The sequence below is a fragment of the Lissotriton vulgaris genome, chromosome 7 (assembly GCF_964263255.1).
Source record: "Lissotriton vulgaris chromosome 7, aLisVul1.2, whole genome shotgun sequence".
NCBI classification, from domain to species: domain Eukaryota; kingdom Metazoa; phylum Chordata; class Amphibia; order Caudata; family Salamandridae; genus Lissotriton; species Lissotriton vulgaris.
In genome coordinates, this window is record NC_141695.1 from 1,651,119,177 (window position 1) to 1,651,137,608 (window position 18,432).

The window sequence follows — 18,432 nt, forward strand, 5'->3', positions numbered from 1 at the left end:
AAACATGTGTTCTTTCACACACTCACATGTAAACTACAAAGGCAGATAACACCACTTTAGTTGCACAGGCACGCAAGCTGTGCATCCTGCATTACTTTCACAATCATAAATACAATGACAGAGAAATATGTCACTTAATATTAAAGACTAACCACTTTTTACTAAGATTTCTTGCCACTTGACCATTAATCCTTGGAAATATAGCCTGCTCCCAACATGGAAACTTATGCTTTGAATATTGCAATGGCGGAGATCCTTCAGGAATAACATCCTAGCTGCGCTGTGGAGATTACAGAAGCCATTCCAAAATTCTGGAACATTATAACTAGCATAAAGAACAACAGTTACTGGAGAAAGTCAGTGGGGGGGATAAGTACCCTAAGGCACAAAGGAGGAAGGAGCCAACTGCCTGGAAGGTGGGAGATCGCTGAGGATGCAGGAGGGGCACTGCCCAAGAGAGTGAAGACATGCCCTGAGGAAAGGAGGAGGACAACGCCTTGAAGAGATGGACGACCTATTAAAGAAGGTAGAATCTTGAACCGAAAACTATTGGAAACATCAGCCGTGGCAAAGAAGAATCATTTAGAAATCTGAACAGGTGTCAGGCTGTTGGTGAGATAACTTTTTCATATATAGTCTCCATATAAAAGGGCTGATCCACATTACACAGCTTTATGTAGGCATCCCTTTCGGCCACAGCACAGTGACATAAAACAGATGTGCAACTTTTTTTTTTAAATAACACAATCGATGTCTCAGCCGAACCCGATTAATGGCCCTACAGGATTTCTAAGATTTTCCAGCTCTTTCTTGTGAGCACTGGTGTAGCAATTCTTCTCCAACTGACTAGCTCCTTGTGAGTGCTAGTTGGTGCTCCAAATGGATGCGTCATTTTCTAGCAAGGCAACTTTAAAACTGTTTCCTTGCGGTTTTAAAACTGTATATATGTTGGCTAACTTTATCTTTCAAAACAACTTAAATGGACATAAAGTCCAGATAGTAATGTGAAAACACACTGTCTAGGAGTTGGTTGAAGGAGTTTGAAGGAGATGTGGGAGAGAGCACACGCGGAAACACACATACACACACACATACACACGCACACACACACATGTTCATTCTTTGTGAAACAGCATTTATTTACGCTAATTCCAATGCAACACTGATGATGATTCTCTAGAACACACACACATGTGGAAAACAATCTCTTAGGTGGAGCTTCTGGGATGAGATTTGAACTCCCTACCTGACCACCTAATTGACCAAAGTTTAGTACGTAGATGGAGGTGGCCCAACTACATATTGTCTGTGCTACCTGTTGGAGCTGCATGCTGGTTGCAGATTTATCCCAGTTCTCAGCAGAGCTTCATGGTAAAGGCAGATCAAGGAAGTCAATAACTTATAATTATGCTTGTGGTTGCTTGGGTGTTGAAGCGCAGCCAGTGCTGTTAGCCCTGCACACACCAGTTTTTGTTATTCTGAACTCCTAAAGTTCGAGCTAGAGTAGTGGAGCACTGAAGCACACACTGACATTACGAAACACCAAGCCCGTTTGCAGAGGACACATCACAAAATGTATATGCACTTAGCGAGGATAAGTCTTGCCAAGTTAGCGTGTCACCAGGGAAGTCTGTGTCCATCCTAGCATTGACTATATTGCTGACACATGAATAAGTAAGTATTGGCAATGTGGAAGGTAATGTTAGAAACATACTTAGAACCCTTACATGTAACAGACTTTCAACCAGTACGAAAACTGGAATTACTTATCACACTATAGGTGCTCTGGTCGTTTAACGCTTTAAAACCACATACCACAAATAACGAGTGAGGAGGGGGGTGGTGACTTTGATGGGTTTTAGATGGTTAAAATGCCATTGACAGAAAGGATCATTATAAAGATCAATGCAGCATTGGAAAATCCTGGTGTTTATTCAATATCAAAGGCCTAAGCCAGTGATTGACAAATATACAAGGCTTTGCAAATGCATGTAGCTTCCCAAAGCAAGATGGGCTGCCCTGCATTAGCGCAAATATGTAAAGCCTGACACCACAAGGGGCATTTTGCTATGCTATGCACAATCAAGATTATAGTACAAGGCAACAATGTTACAGAAAATATGGAGTGTTAACATGAATGGTGGGACGGAAAAGTCCTATGCGTGGTAAGAACCAGGCACCCCTGCCTTGAGAGCCCAACTGCACTGTTGTCTGGATCCTTATTGCTGATTTTTTTGTCATAGGCAAAAAAGGACCATGCGTGTGCGTCATGACATAGACTTGTCCCATGGATTGCGGTCTTTTCGGACCAAGAGGGGTGCCCAAAGCGCTACCCTTATGGTGGTGAAAGGCTACCTTCTTCACCAAGAGTTAAGTAGAACAAGCGTGGTGGTGACAGCATACCATGTAGTGATTAGTAGAAATGAACAGTCCTTTTTAGGTCGGAGATTTAATGATTTGGAGTATGGGGGCTTGAACCCGCCTCTCTCCTCCTCTCTCCTCCATTGGCTGGCTTCCTAAACGGAGGCCAGCCATTGGAGGAGACAGGCGTCACTCCAATAAAGCCCCGTCTCTTTCTGATTCGGGGGCGTGTTTTTGGCGTTCTTTCCACCTGTGACGTCATCCGTCACTCAGAACGCCAAAACACGCCCCCGAATCCGAAGTTGTTCGGATGTTTGCGGCCGCCATTTTTTTTTGTGCCGTTTGCCGTTTTTCTTGTTATAATTACTCTCATTACAGGAGAATAATTGCTTTGCTCCCGTTAGATAAAGTGTCACACAAAATGTATTGAAATGTCACACAGGCACAATGCAAACACTTGAATGTCACAAGTAAATGGTTGCTATATAAGCATATACCTTAGCCACAAAATACAAAGGCACCCTTAAATGTCCTCCCATGCCGCGGGCTCCAAAATCCGTAATGTATAGAGACTCTCACAACACGGGGTAAACTAACTTATTGTAAACTCATAACGGCACGTGAAGTGAGTGTGCTGATTGCAGTGGCACCGCGGCAGTAGACAAATCGGTTGAATTCCTCCCTCGCATAACTTTTGATTTCTAACATATTGCATGCCAACACTGGGAAAGCAGAAAATGGAGATAAAAAAATAATATGATTAATTTTGCCCATTGACGTGCATTGAAGTGAAGCGCAAGCGGCCGTAAGAAGTTTTCTAAAGCCCAGAAATTGCACACTTCCCTTCTCCGACTCCACAATTGGTTCTGATGTTCAGTACACGTCAATTCCCTACTCCCTCGTGATTCGTTGACCTACTATCGCGTTGCTGTCTGCCCCTCGCCCTTTAGTGACGTGTGAAAAAAGCGCCGTTACTGTGTGCGTGTGTCGCTTCTTTATGCTTTTTTGTCTCCCGGATTACTTCCTTGTGAGACAGTGTAAAAGAAGAGATTGCATTGCACCATAACAGGACAGACTAATCCACAAGCAGGTGGAGGTAAGCAAAGCCGGTTGGTAAGGCCACTTGATCAATAACCGTTCTCCTCTTAAGACGTTACGCTGCTCTTTTTTCTGACAGTAACTGTGCGCCCTGTTGGTTTGAACGGTGAATTCTACGTATTCCAGTACCTGTTTCTTATCTTCAATAGTAAACCTATCTGCTTTAAAGAGATTTACGAACACGTACAGTCTCTGTACTCCCCATGCGAACACCCTGTTGCCCCGGAACCCTGGGTCACCCCTTTGTAAGCTAACACCACTGTAGTGTCCATCTGGATCGAACAGAGCTAGTTAATCTGAATTAGCGTTTAATACGTTCTCCAAAAGCTCCTTTTATTAATGCTTTAAAATAAGAATCTTAAAGGGTTGCTTACTGTTCAGAGGATAGCTTCCACACCAAATGAATTACCTGTACGTATAAAGGAGTACGTCTTGAGTGAGATGTGTACTTGCTCGAAGAGAAGTACACATCTAGAGAAAGCATCCCCATGTTGGTATTTTTCACGTTCTTTTCTCTCACTGGTTAATCAAATGCTCTATTCCCTTTCCACCTACGCACGTGGCTGCAGCTTTCTGTTATCCTTCGGCTTAAGAATGATTGATTTCACGGCAAAGGCTTTGAAAGCTAGCATGTTCAAACTGTTGCCATTGAATCCCTTAGCTACTGTGTTATCTCCCTGATGAAGGTCGGTTACCAGGGCGTCAAATGTCATGATTCTATGTGATCTCTTTGATCTGAATAAGGGCTTCAATAGTATTGGAAAGTTAAGATTTATTTCTGCAGCATGTTAATGGTGATGAACCATTGGATGTCTACATGTGATCTTGAGTCCCCAGTGTCTGTGTCTTTCCTGATAGCCGTAGTCGATTTTCCTCCAGCATTCGAACAGAGCAGTCTGTAAGCTGCCGACATGGGTGATGTCAAGAATTTCCTCTAAGCCTGGTGCGGCAAAAAGAAAGTGACTCCCTACTATGAAATCCAAACAGCAGGAAACAAGAACCGCCAAAAGTTCAGCTGCGAGGTACTGCAAGCAGTCTGTCTGTGTGTGTGGCTCTGTCTGTGTGTGGCTCTGTCTGTGTGTGGCTCTGTGTGTGTGTGGCTCTGTCTGTGTGTGTGTGGCTCTGTCTGTGTGTGTGTGGCTCTGTCTGTGTGTGTGTGGCTCTGTCTGTGTGTGTGGCTCTGTCTGTGTGTTTGTGGCTCTGTGTGTTTGTGGCTCTATCTGTGTGTGTGGTTTTTTTGTAGGTGGCTCTATGGGTGGGTGGCTCTGTCTGTGTGAGAGTGGATCTCTGTAGGTGGCTCTGTCTGTGTGAGAGTGGCTCTGTGTAGGTGGCTCTATGTGAATGACTGTGTGGGTGGCTCTGTGTGGGTGGCTCTGTATGTGTGTGTGTGTGGCTTTGTGTGTGTGGCTCTGTGTGGGTGTAAATGCAATAGGGCATGCATTTGCGAGCAATAAAGCTATTGGCATTGTAAATGACAATGCCATTTATTTAACGATTAAGCTGTTGGCAATGTAAATGACAATGCCATTTGTTTATGATTTAAAAAAAAAATGTCATGAGCAATGCCAATAGCTCTACCTTTAATAATGCCGAGACCATTGCATTGTAAATGCTTGTTACACTATGACACTGGAGTGATGGCCACAGACTCACTCTCCTTTTTTAAAGTTCCACTGTTGTATGCTTAACTCAAAACACAAAGGTATGGTGGCTTCTACAACGCTTTTTTTATCAGTGTTATCACTGATACCAAAATTACCAAGATTCTGGTGTGGATAGGGGGTAAGCAACCTCTCCCCACCCTAGTAGGGCAATACCACTGAGGCAGACTCGACCTCCTAGTAAATCCGATGGATGGAGTTCTTAAATAAGATAATTTCCTGGACAACACAGGGGGATCCAGATAAAGTTAAAAGCACCAAGAGTAACCAGATTTTCATCTCTAAAACCAACTATGCGATGGAATGACAGCACAATGGCTCAGACCATCGTCTTATCACCAACATGTTTCTGCCCTATTCTAAGTCACCAATATTGGTCGGGAGAATTTGTCAGGGCTAAGGATCCCTAAAGACTAGATGTATCAAGCAAAATTGCGATTACAAATGCTGAAATTCAGCGTTTGCGATTGCAATTTTGCTTATTGGTGTGTATGAGGCAAATCTGCGTGCACAATAAGGAATCGCAAAATTTGCGATTCCTTATTTTGCGATTGCCTTTAAGGAATCGCAAATGTTGCGATCCCTTAAATGCAATGTAAGAAGCACCAAAAAGGTGCAATTTGGACTTAAGGAATCGCAAATTACCACCAACTTCAAGTTGGTGGTAATCTGCGATTTCTTTGAAAAATGCACTTTTTTGAATTTTTCAAAGTGCAATGTGAAGCACATACATGCCCTTAGGGCATGTATGTGCGCCACATGTGCACCCATGATTATTTTAGGGGTGCAACAGGGTGTCCTTTTGACACCCTTGCACCCTTGAAATTGCATTCTCAATTTGCGATTCGCTAATTGCTAGTCGCAAATTGAGAATGTCTTCCCATTCATTCCTATCGCAATTTGAGATTCGCAATTAAGGAATATGTAGGATTCGCAAAATTTCTTGCAAATCCTACATACATAGCATCTTGCGATTCTCAAATAGCGATTCGCAAAAAAACGCTATTTGAGAATCACAAATGAGGATTTTGATACATATGGCCCTAAAAAGTTAAAATCATGCAGCTGGGTGAGGACAGATAATAGGTGCTCCTGCATGGTGCACCTCTTGATTTCTGTGTGACTACAGAGACATCCCCAGATTGGATGGCGGGTATTCCTAAGTGAGGGTTCACTAGCACTAAGACCAGGTAGGAGTCACTCTGGTCCTTCTAGTGCATGGTTTTACCTTCTTTGCTCTATTATTACCTGCAAAGAGGCGGCACTTTTGTAAACTAGAAATTAGGATAATATTCCTATCAAACTATTTTGGTTACACTATTTTGGTGCCAACCCCATTGGCATGTCTGAGGGAATGAGAAGAGTTATAGGACATAACTGAAGGGGGAAGTTGTAGGGAGATGGTTGCATAAGCTCAAATAGGATGAGTGTACACATAGTCCATGCTAATTTCAGAGAACAAATATCGAACTTATGAACATCAATTGCTACTGCTTCCTGAAACACATCTACTTAATACAATTTCTTACATGTTTTGAACATCCCAGCGACTTCACAGTGTTCAATTTGTGACTACTGTGAAGCAAAATGGCTATTTTTCATGCAAGAAAAGTTGTGAATCGTATTTTCAGCTCTATGCAAAACACCATATTTCTGATAAAATCAAACAACCATTTTAATTAAAGGGAAATAAATAATCTAGCCCAGTGGAGAGAAATACAAAAATATTTGTTTATTCATACCATGACTCAAGGGGTGATTTATCAAAATGTCTCCCCTCCCAGCGTATAAAGGTCAATTGCTACAGTGCTCTCTACTGAGAGCAAGACTTTGAGAATCCAACCTGATAGTTTGGCTCAAGAATGGACACTGGTTGTTTGTCGTTTTTGGCAAGTTGGTTACGAGGTTGTTTTGTCTGAGTAGGAAGGCCGTACCTTGTTAAGGAGTAAGTTTTGATCATTGATATATATATATATATGTAGGGGTTTGGTAATTTTATCATCAAGTTACTGCATTAGTAGGAGTTAACTAGGAGATTTTTACCGTGGTAGATAAATTGGAAGATATTTTATATAGTAGGATCCCGAAAAACTGTTCCATGGTTGGGTAGCTTGGCAGACACCAGATAGGGTGGATAGTAGTTGTTTGGTCAGTCGGAAACAAGTAGGTCGGTCAGAGAGTTATACATGGATAGAGCATTAGCAGATTTTTTAGAGTGATTGGGAGCTCCGCAGGTTAATTGAGGGGTACTGGGATGGTTAGGATTCTGGTGCATGCGATGATGGCTGGAAGGGCAGAAGGTGTTTAGTGTTCTTGGTGGAATTAACTTGTTGTTTTTGGGTTGGGCTTGAGAGTTTGTAGATTTCTTATAACACATTTTGTTGAATTTGAATAATACTCCATTACAAAGAAAATGAGTCACTCAGTTTCAAACGCTTCCCGCTTGTAGTGACACGCACCCTCCGAGACCGACATGGTCGCTTTGTAGGCATTGAAGGATCATTAGAGAGAAGACACTATAACATCTTAAGTATTTATGTACCACCCCAACTGCAGGCACCGATCCTAGACGCACGTACAGAATTCAAGATCCTTGGGGGTGAATTTAATGCCACTTTGAATCCTGCGGAGGGTACATCGGGTTCCCCCACAAGACAATGCTTGGAAAAATCTAGAGCGCTGGGGCGGTGGATGGCTTCATTGGGCCTCTGCGATGTTTAGAAGGGTTCGCACATGTAAGGGAAGATGTATACACATACTTCTGCCTCAGAAAAAACCCTATAGCGTATAGACCTCCTATTTCTCCCAGCCACTGACATGCCCTGTACAATAGCAGCCGGCATCCTCCCCAGAAGGATCTCTGACCACTCCCCAGTCACTCTCCGAATTGGGATCCCAAGTCACTGTAAACAGCCAGTTTGGCACCTCAATGCTTGTTTACCTGGTGGATGATTGCTTCACTTAACACTCGGCACCGGGCCTCCATTCTTACTTTGAAATAAATGAAGGGACGGTGGAAGTGACTGCCATGCTCTGGTTGGCCAGTAAGGCTATGATTAGTCGTGAGGCAAGTCAAACAAAAATATAGGTGTTTAGCTAAACTTGAAACTAGTATTCTTGAGCTGGGAACACAATGCCTCTTGGACCCCTTAGAGCTACTCTGAGCTCGACAGAGCCTCATTGCGACAGCCCGCGATGAATGAGACGCGCCAGTGTGAAGGGTATCTACTAGGCAGGTATATGAATGTGGTGATAAAAGAGGAAAACTCCTGTACTAGTTGGCCACACGGTCATAGGGCTACTAACTAATTCCATATATCACTGATGAAATGGGGCATCAAGACTTTTCCTCTACTGAACGACTATGCATATGCACTTGTGATACATAAAGATATCTTCAAGGGCAAGAGAACAAAAGAACAAACCTCTACTAAAATTGTGGAAGCATTTGCAGACTACTACTGTCAACAGTATGCCCATCACCCATGACCGGACCAAGATCAGGATAAGCCACTCCTCACTGATGTATCCCTCCCACAATTAAAGGGGTCCCAACGGGCCGACTTTGATGCCACCTTAAAAGCTGAGGAAATAGGAGTGGTCATACAGGAAATGCAACCAGGCAAGACCCCTGGCCCCAATGGCTTCCCTCTTGAATACTACTGTACACTTTGAGACATTATCACACCACACCTACACAGAAGAAGCTGGCAGGGGTTTCTTCCCACCCAAACAAGACTTGGCCACCATGTTTGTAGTCACTAAGGTGGGACAGCCACCTCACCAACGCATTGCCTACTGTCCTATCTCTCTGAATAATACAGATATAAAATCTTTGTCAAAGCTCTGGTGAATATACTACAAGCTGTCCTGGAGACTCTCATATACTCCAATCAATGCGGTTTTATACCCAACCGCAGCATTCAGCAATGCATCTGGCGTGTTAACACCTCTGCCAGAGCCCGTGTTTTAATCAACTCCTTGTCAATGCTTGTCAACTTCGAAAAGTCCTTCGACACAGTTAACTGGTCCCACCTGGACCAAGTCCTTCGATGTTGAACATTGGGGTAGCCATTTGAAAATTTTACAAAGCTGCGGATGATGAAGAAGCAGGAGGAGATAGAGGTGACCAGAGTCATCACGGTTAGCTTGTTGTCCAGAATGACGTCTAGGTTCCTAGCATGGACAGTGGGGGTAAGGATAGGTATGAGGATGAGTCCCATGGGGAGCTTTTGTTTCCAAAAATCAGTACCTCTGTCTTGTCCATGTTGAGCTTCAGGCAATTGTCCTTCATCCATTTGGCGAAGTCTGTCAAGCAATTGTGGAAGCTGGTCTTGGTCGTGTCTTCGGAGACAGAGAGGGAGAGGAAGAGTTGTGTGTCGTTGACGTAGGATATGATGTTGAGTCCGGGGGTATTGGTGGTGCTTGCCAGAGGTGTCCTACAAGTGTTGAAGAGGGTGGGGCTGAGCAAGGATCCTTGGAGTGTTCTACAGATGATTTGCTTGGGTTCGGAGGTGAAGGAGGAAGGAAGACATTTTGCGTTCTTCTGGTGAAGAAAGAGCTTTGTAATGAGGTGTGGTGGGAGATCGTATCAAAGGCTGTTGAATGCACGTACATAGGCAACATGAAGACCAGACCGAATCATTCTGCCTCCATATAAGGTTTCCACTTCGAGTTCCTGATGCCCGAGCCCTAGAAAAATCTCTATTGTCTACATAGGATGACGCTGAGACATGTCGCTGCCACCTCCCTTCCCACTCTCTGTTATTTATCTCACATCTGGGGTCTGCCAATGGTTTCTGCTTGTTTTCAGTCCTCAGGGAAGGTGGTAGTGGCAATTTAGGTGCTGAACATGATGATGAGTATGTAGCGTATTCTGGCTTAGCCTGGGTTGAAGATGTGGTGAGGGCATGGGTCGGCTGGGGCCCCTGAATGGCCTGAGTTCATGATGGAGGTAATGTCCTGTGGGGCGAGCTGCTCCATTCAGTTAGTCAGATGTCTGGGGTGGTAGCGGGGTTGCTGAGTTGCTTGAAGTCGGTGGCCTTGTGTTGGGGTTTGAAGTTTCTTTAGATCTTGGCGTTCTTGTCAAGGAAGAAGTTTGCAAGGTTGTCGCAGAGTTCCTGTGAGTGGGTAATGATGTTTGTTGCAGCTGAGGGGTTGGAAAATTCTTTGATGATGTTGAGTTCCTTGCTGTTATTGGAGCTTGATTTGATGCATGAGGCTAAGGCCTTTTTCTACATGGTATGGCAGTGCTCACACTTTGCCACATACTGGCAACAGATAGCCACCGCCTTTACACAAGTGCTGGAAAGACCAATTGAACTGTTGCCTGGATTGGCTTTACTGGGCCTCCTGGAGAACTTGGGGGCACATTGAGGGCCGTGCACTTGTGAGTATGGCAACAATCGTTGCCAAAAGAGATATTGCCTCTACCAACCTGCCTAGCCAGACTGGCTGGAGGGCCGCTATGAACTGGTGCACCAAACAAGAGGAGCTGATACATATGGCGAGAGGCCGTCCCAAGACGCATCAAAAGATATGGAGGAGATGGTGGGAATTTTATGGACTGATGAATATACCGGGAAATGTACTCTGCAAAGCTGCGCCCTCCTTGGAGATATGCAAATTGGAGGGGGTGGGATGGATGCAATGTTCCACTTTTTTACGAATACATTTTCATCAAAACCAATCAACTGTGACAAAAAAAGTCATGTATCTTCATAGGAAACCAAAGAAGCTCAATAAAACGTTGGTGCAACACTTTCTTTAAATGCCATTATTATTCTTTCGTATATCTGACAAAATTGTTCCCTCTTCAGCAGATGTCATATTTGGCCACAAATCCCAGCTCCTTTCATCCAAAACCTTCCAATATGAGGTCATGGCAAGGAATGGAGCAGTAGCCCATGAATAATAAAAAAAAGAAAATCGCCAAAGTACACAACTAAAATGATGCTAGGGTATGGTGAAAGGAAAGTGAAAACCTGCAAATTAAAAGAATCACTGTTGAAGAGAGGGGGCAGGGCGACAAAGGAAGCAAGAAAAGACAGTGACGGGTATGAGAGAGAAAAAAAAGGGGAGCAAGGAGCATAAAGCAACTTTTGACTGAGGAATAGTATAAATGGGAGAAGAACTTGAGGGGGAACAAGCTACTGAGAAAGATGAAAATATTCCAACAATGAAAGAGATGAAATCTGGGAAAATAAAGAATTGACAGCAATTAAGGAGTAGAGAAAAACTGGGAAGGGTAAGATTATAAAAATTGGACAACAGACACAGCGAGAAAGCAAAAGGTGATATAAATTATCAGAAGAGAGACAGTGACAGTGAGAGAGAGAGACAGCAGTAAAGGAGAGATAAAGAACAAGGAAGGACAAAACTTGGCGAGACAAATCAGAAATTATAACTCTAAAGGGGAGAGGAATAAAGAAACCGAAGAACAAGACATTTGTTGATACACCAATTCCAGATTAAAATGTACTCACTGTGAACAAACATTGACTGACTGCACCTATTAAAAGCAACTAATGGATATAAGTACATTCAGAGTATGGAGCCTCAAGCCTGGTGTATAAAGCCACTATAAAGTTAATTAGAAATCCCAAAAGACTGTTGTCTCTCAAAGACCCATAGGTAGAGTCATTCACTAGTCAGATAAGTGAATAGCTCTGACCAATGCCTATGACTTTTTACACACGTAATGGCCTGTCAGTGATCTCTGTTTTTCTACCAGTTAGTCAGCCTATGGACACACTATTTACAGAAGAGGTAATATTTCTGAAAGCTCACCTGTGTACAGTTCATCGAGAACTCTTCTGGCTTGACAAATTTCAGCTGATACATCATCTTACAGATCACCATGACACACGACCAAATGGTGCAGATGCGAGAAGCCTGGGGGCGGAGCTTAGAGTATGGCAGAGCAAATGTCCATGGAATGAAGAATACATAGTTCATCAGAGATACCTGTGAGAACAAAAAGAACCATAGCATTTTTCCATGATGACTTGGCACATTACATTTGCAAAATGATAACCAAGTGATTCTCCTAAATCATTGACATTTCACACCGTAAAGGAGGAGTAAAATACAACTAAATAATCAATCCTGTTACAGAACAGACTAAAGAGCAGGGCTCTCTGTGTGGTAGCATTAATCTCTGACTTACACTATAGCAGAGGAGAAAATACATCAGGTTGTGTGGGTGATTTTCAGAGGAGCCCAGGACTGTCCTAAGAAATAAACAGACTCTATAACACAGTAGTTGCACATCCCTATAAAGCTTATGGGTAGATTCAGGGTCTGTAAGGTGGCCTGTTTCAGTGCGCCACAATAAGACAACGAGCAGACTAGAAAGTGTCTGGAGTCTTGTCAAGCAAAGGTGTTTATAACCTGGAAGTCTGTGTGTTTCGTGGGCGGGTTAGAGGTCAGCATCTAAATGTGGGGCTCACAAACAACATGAGGACCTTGGGACACACACAGCGTGAGTAGCTTGGAGGTACAGATAGTGTAAGGTGTTGGAACTGTCATGGAGGACTCCAGCCTTCAGGACCCTCAATCCATCACTTCCGCTCACGTCCAGCAGGTGCCAGACCTTACATCATGCACTATCTGAAAAGTACAATGTGTGGTACTGTACCAGAATATTAAGTTTTCAATGCGGTACCCTATCCTCCTTAAGCTCTTTTCTCTCACCTCTTTCAGCGTAATCCATATTGTCACGGTTGCCACAACTTTGATGATGTGCAGCTCAAGGAGCCTCCAGCCCAAGACCTGGACGCCATGGAAAGCTTCCAACAACTTCAGGAGTATAGCAGTGCTCCTGTCAACCACCAAAATCCACTTGTTCTTCCTGTCCTCTAATACAAAAAACAAAAAAGATTCAGTATTGCTCTGGAAAACACCACCAGTGCACAATGAGGACTCATCTGCTAACAAAATGCTCGAAAGAAGGCCACTGTATTAAGTTAGAAACAATGCTCATTACATTTTAAGGCCTGTTTCCATAACCAGACTTCACACCTTTAGACGTTGTCAGTATTCAGGAATGTGTTCCTTCCTTTTAAAGAGGTACCCAAACTAGGGATATCATTGGCTACTACTATCCCACTGTCCCCTTGTTAAACAAGCATTGGAAATGCAATAGGTCTCGCACCATTAGAGTTAGTGCTTTTAGAATTGTTTATGGGTTTTTTTGTAAATGTTTAGCATTTTTGTTTCCTGTAGCCAATGCTAAAGTATTACAAATAAAAAAAGCCATAAACATTTCTAAAAGCTCTAACTGAAATGGTCTGAGACCTATTGCACTGTGTGAGGGTGAGGGGTTGAGGGTGAGGGTGGGTGAGGGTGAGTGAGGGTGAGGGGTTGAGGGTGAGTGAGGGTGAGTGAGGGTGAGGGGTTGAGGGTGAGTGAGGGTGAGCGAGGGTGAGTGAGGGTGAGGGTGAGTGAGGGTGAGTGAGGGTGAGGGGTTGAGGGTGAGTGAGGGTGAGTGAGGGTGAGGGGTTGGGGTGGTGAGGGTGAGTGAGGGTGAGGGGTTGAGGGTGAGTGAGGGTGAGGGGTTGAGGGTGAGTGAGGGTGAGGGTGAGTGAGGGTGAGGGGTTGAGGGTGAGGGGTTGAGGGTGAGTGAGTGAGGGTGAGGGGTGTATGTTTCAGATAGTGCATGCAGTCCTGTGTGGAGATCCCTATATAGTTCAAATTTATTTTTAGGGATAGTTGCCCAGAGGATCTAATAAAAGGCTAGCTTAAATCGTTTTGGTTTTACTTTAAAAGTATGGAGCCAGTTGATTACAACAATCAACCGAGGGTTGATAGTCTCTAATGGCGGCCTCTGGGCCCATATAGGGTTTTACTATTGTAAAGATTTCCTTGGACTTATTGCCAGACTCTGCTATCCTCGCCTTAAAATTTGCTTTTTTGGCTAGTTGTACTTCTGAATAATATTTTTTCTAATGCTGCCTTATAAGTCCTTTTGAACACAATGTTGTAATTGCTCTACCATTGTCTCTAGAAGTTTACCGTGCTTCTTGGGGGGGCGCTAGAGGGCGCCAAGCAAGATGGCCACACTCGAGTGAGGCTCTTGCAGTTCGGGCGATTCACCCCGTAATTTATCCTGGTTATTGTGCTCCTCTAAATACCAAACGTATAAATGTAAGCATCGGAACTTGGAGGCGGTATATTTCGCTGTGATCATTGCTTTTACCTCTTGACGGGACTGAGGAATCTGCTGCTGACCTCCGAAGCCGTGAATGTACAAAATGGTGGCGCTGCGGACCTGAGGCGGGGAACTGTGCGTCGCCGTGGAGATCGCTAGGGACGACTCACCCTCTGTTTTGTGCTGCCCGGGGGGCCCGAATGTACAGCAAGCCCTGCTACTGACTGCGGAAGAGAGTCTGCTGGTCCCGCTCGCGGCAGGAACTTTTACCGTGAAACGTGCGGCTTGGAGCTGCAAGCCGATGAAGAGGTAGGCAGGCACTGCGGAGCTGGGCCGGAGACCCGGGGGCGATAACCAGAACAGCTAGCGGACTGTATTTGAAGTCCCCCAGGGCCGATAACACTCGCTGCCAAACATCGGTAGTGCGTAAAAGTGAACGACGCCCTGCCGGGTACCCTGGAGTCCCTATCTGACCTGCATGCACTCCGGGACCGGGACGGCTGCTTTGGAGGAACGCCCTAAGAGGAGAATGGAAAAGGATTTAGTGGATGCGGCGAGGCGACAGAACACCGTGTGAAACTGCACTGGCCCCATCATTGGGAGTGCGATGAGACTGTACAGATTCCGTAGGTAACGTTTAGCGCTTGTACTACTGCGGTGTTATGCATTATTATATTTCAAAAAGCTTTGAAAGGATTGGCTGAATCAAAACAACCCAATCTGTCCAGAACACATTTCCAGGGGGTTTGAGGCAATGTCTGCAAACTGCGGGCAGAGAGAATGTGCGAAATGGAAAGCACGACACGGCGGGCAGGGGAGGGGGCGGAGCGGGGGTGTGGGAGGAGTGCGGGAACAGACGGCGAGGGGAGGAGAGTAGGAGGAGGAGAGTAGGGGAGGCACGGCCTAGCGGCCGTGCAATCAAGAAGTGAGGGGGCGGGAGAGTAGGCAAGGCAGGCGGCTGGGGGCATGTGCACGCGCTTTTAAGCTCAATGCGCATGCGCATTGAGCTTAAAAGTCACGGGCACTGCAAGGAATCGCCACGATTCCTTGCAAGTTGGACAAAGAGTGGATAAGCCCCATAGTCTCGCTTGCTCGATGCGCATGCGCATCGACAGGCGAGACCTAAAGAACCAAGGACAGATCTTATTGTCCTTAGCTTAGGCAGTAAATCAAACAACTTTGGCATTCTCTGCTATGAGTGATGAACAAATAAAAAGCTGTCACCTGGAAGGGTCTTAAGTAATGGAGATGATGCATTAAAGAAATATGAGCTATAACAGCTTGAAGTCTTTTGCCAAAGGTCTTCAGCTCCAGACAAAGTGCACAAGCAGATAATGATGGTCAGCAGCACATTTTCTCTGAGTTACACCTACACCTTTTCCTTCTTTCTTGTTTACAATGACTGTATCCTTTGTGCTTTGCAGTGTTTTCCTTTGCTGCATGATGTAGAATGTTTTAAAGAGTAAGCAGTAGGTGAGCATAATGGGTGGGTCTTTTGCCCTTCATTTATAATCAGTACTCAAGAGAGGGAAAGCCTCACAACCAATGAACTCAAGTGTTCGGAGCTGAATAGGTGCAAGAGAGTACGATGTTCCTTGGTGTTAGTGTGATGGCATCGATCGCCCTACCCCCAATACCTCATGGAGCATGAATTTTCAGGAGTCATAGACCACTAGAAGGAAAAGGTCATATGTGCTCTGTATTACTGCATGCTTCCTATTTAGATGCTGTGCAAACCAGGATTAGGGAGTTGGTATTTAACACAATTTGTAGAAAACCTACAGATTTATTTAGGCCTGAAGAAAGCCTGCTGACCATGAGTGGCACTTGTAACAGGCTGAAACATGTCGACCGTACTGAGATATAGATGTTAGGGGTCATTCCTTTCATCGAAACATCACCCTGTTTTTATCCCAGCTAAAGGAACTTATTAATAAACAAGAATTAGGATCCTTAAAGCTTTTTTAACTTGCACTTCGGTTTTAGTAAGAGCTCTGCTTACAAACCGCGCTGAGCGCAGCCACTCACACTAGGTGCAGTGGGTAAGGATCCAATGATAAAGCATGCCACTGGTGGTACTAGTGGGTGGGGATCCTACTAATATATCCATGTGATGCAAGGTCAGCACCGATTCACTTGGGTGCAGATTCATTTCCACTTTGATGTATATTGAGACCATTTAATTTGACCTCTTAAAACTTTAGGAGTTCATCAGTTGTAAGGCTTTCCCTCTCTTTTGTACGGATTACGTTTAAAGGAGGCTGAGGGTTTCCCCAATTTAGCTTCTCACTCCTTGTTTTCTACCTCATTTATAATCACTACTTTCTATTCTATTCCAAGGCATCATCATTGATTCATTGTGGATTAAACTGTATCCAGGGCTCGAGTCTGGGTACCACGCGCGTGGACGGTGTCCCCCCACTTATTTTACCGGGTGGACGCCGTCCCCCCTGCTAAACAGCTGGACTTCACTCTTTGGCCTCTCTGGGACGAGATCGGAGCTCACAGCGCACTGCTCACCTTCGCTTTTGAGCGAGGAGGTGTTAGACAGGGGCAGCTCAGTCTGACGCTGCACTGTGTGTTCGGATGATGCCTCCCTGCAAAGAAACCTGCGAACCCCCCGCCTGCTCCTCCTCTGTGCCCGTCACCCCATCCCATCACTCGCTTGTACAAGCCCCTCTCACTGTATCCCAGAACAGCGCCCTCTCCTCGTCGCCTCCTGCAGACCCCGCTCACCCCTTTGCTCCCTTCTACAAGCCCCCTCACTGTATCCCAGCCCAGGGCACATGTGCCAATCACCCCCGGCTCCCGCCCCTTGTCACATTTCGTGACGTCACTTCCTGTTGTGACGTCACTTCCGGTGACAGCGTCCCCCCACTTCTTTTTTTAGTACTTGTGCCCTGACGGTATCTGTTTCTCTGTTCGGGTTATGTGACCACCAAGGTCCTTTGAAAGAAGATAGTTTTCTAAGGCAGTGCTGCAGTCTAAGTTCACCTCTTATGGCTCAACCTGAATGCTCCTGATAATCTAGCTGGGGCAAATAACAGGAGTTACTAGGCCCATCCACATTATGAGACGTGCTATTTCACCCCAAGATTCAGTGCAGAAACACCAATTTCACATGTTATTCCCTGAAATGCCACAATAGGGAGTATTTCTGCCCCTTTCTGTCAGCCACAAAGATGTCCTAGAGTTAAATGGAATGTTTTGTCACTTTTTAGGTATCACTAAGCAAGGAGGTAAAGTTACTGTCAGTGTAATATAAAAAAGGCAAACCTTATGGTCACTTCTACTGTAGTTCTGAGGCAGACAGCACCATGAATACTGAGAGGTGAGACCAGTGAGAGCTGCAATATCCTCTCCAAAGAGGGAGAAGTACCTCAGTGACATTCTGGAGGGCAATATAAAGGAATAGGACCTACACAGAGCAATACTAGTGCTAATTATTAAATGAATCATTCCATCTATCACAATCAAAAGATGCCTATCAATACAAATTGTGTTCTCTCTGAGGGGATCTGCATTGATATTCAGAAGCACTAAATAACCTTGTCCACATGCGGAGACGCTGGAGCACTTTTTCCAAAGTATTGTATTGTATTGTATTTATTGCTTATTGAGCGCAGCTGTCACCCAAAGGGTATCCTGGCGCTGAGACCTAACCGTGCATCTATTAAAACAGCTACATTACTCTGGGAAACAGGTAAGTTTTAAGGCTCTTTTTAAAAGTGAGCAGATCAGGGCAGCTCCTTAATGCCAGGGGGAGAGTGTTCCACAGCGTGGCAGCCGCAAAACTAAAAGCGCGACCACCCATTCTCGTTCTATTAATTTTAGGGACTTTTGCCAAGAACGCCGAAGATGATCTTAAAGGTCTGGCTGCCTGATACCAGAGGAAGAGAGTCTGAAGAGGTATTGGTCCCAGTCCATGCAGGGCCCTAAAAACAAGGCAGAGAGCCTTAAACGCAATTCTCTGCTGGACTGGGAGCCAGTGCAAATCGGCCAAAGCTGCCGATGAAGAGGCGGACCGGGGTCGAGACAAGGCCAGTTTAGCGGCCATATTCTGTATCCTTTGGAGCTTTAGGACCAGAATCTTCGGGGCACCCAGAAGTAGTGCGTTGCAGTAGTCAATCCTACTGAGAATGGAACTACGCACTACCTCAG

General features: G+C 44.9%; 1 protein-coding gene across 1 annotated transcript in view; it reads right to left on the bottom strand.

Moving 5' to 3' along the window:
• The window catches only part of LOC147706209 (piezo-type mechanosensitive ion channel component 2-like), a 612,835-nt gene that overhangs the window by 364,200 nt on the left and 230,203 nt on the right, over positions 1 to 18,432 (bottom strand). Inside the window, exons 16-17 of the mRNA XM_086929599.1 lie at positions 12,816 to 12,979; positions 11,910 to 12,086 (exon numbers count right to left, since the gene is read on the bottom strand). Of these exons, the coding sequence (XP_086785725.1) occupies positions 11,910 to 12,086; positions 12,816 to 12,979 (341 nt within the window). The remainder of the gene's footprint in view (positions 1 to 11,909; positions 12,087 to 12,815; positions 12,980 to 18,432) is intronic.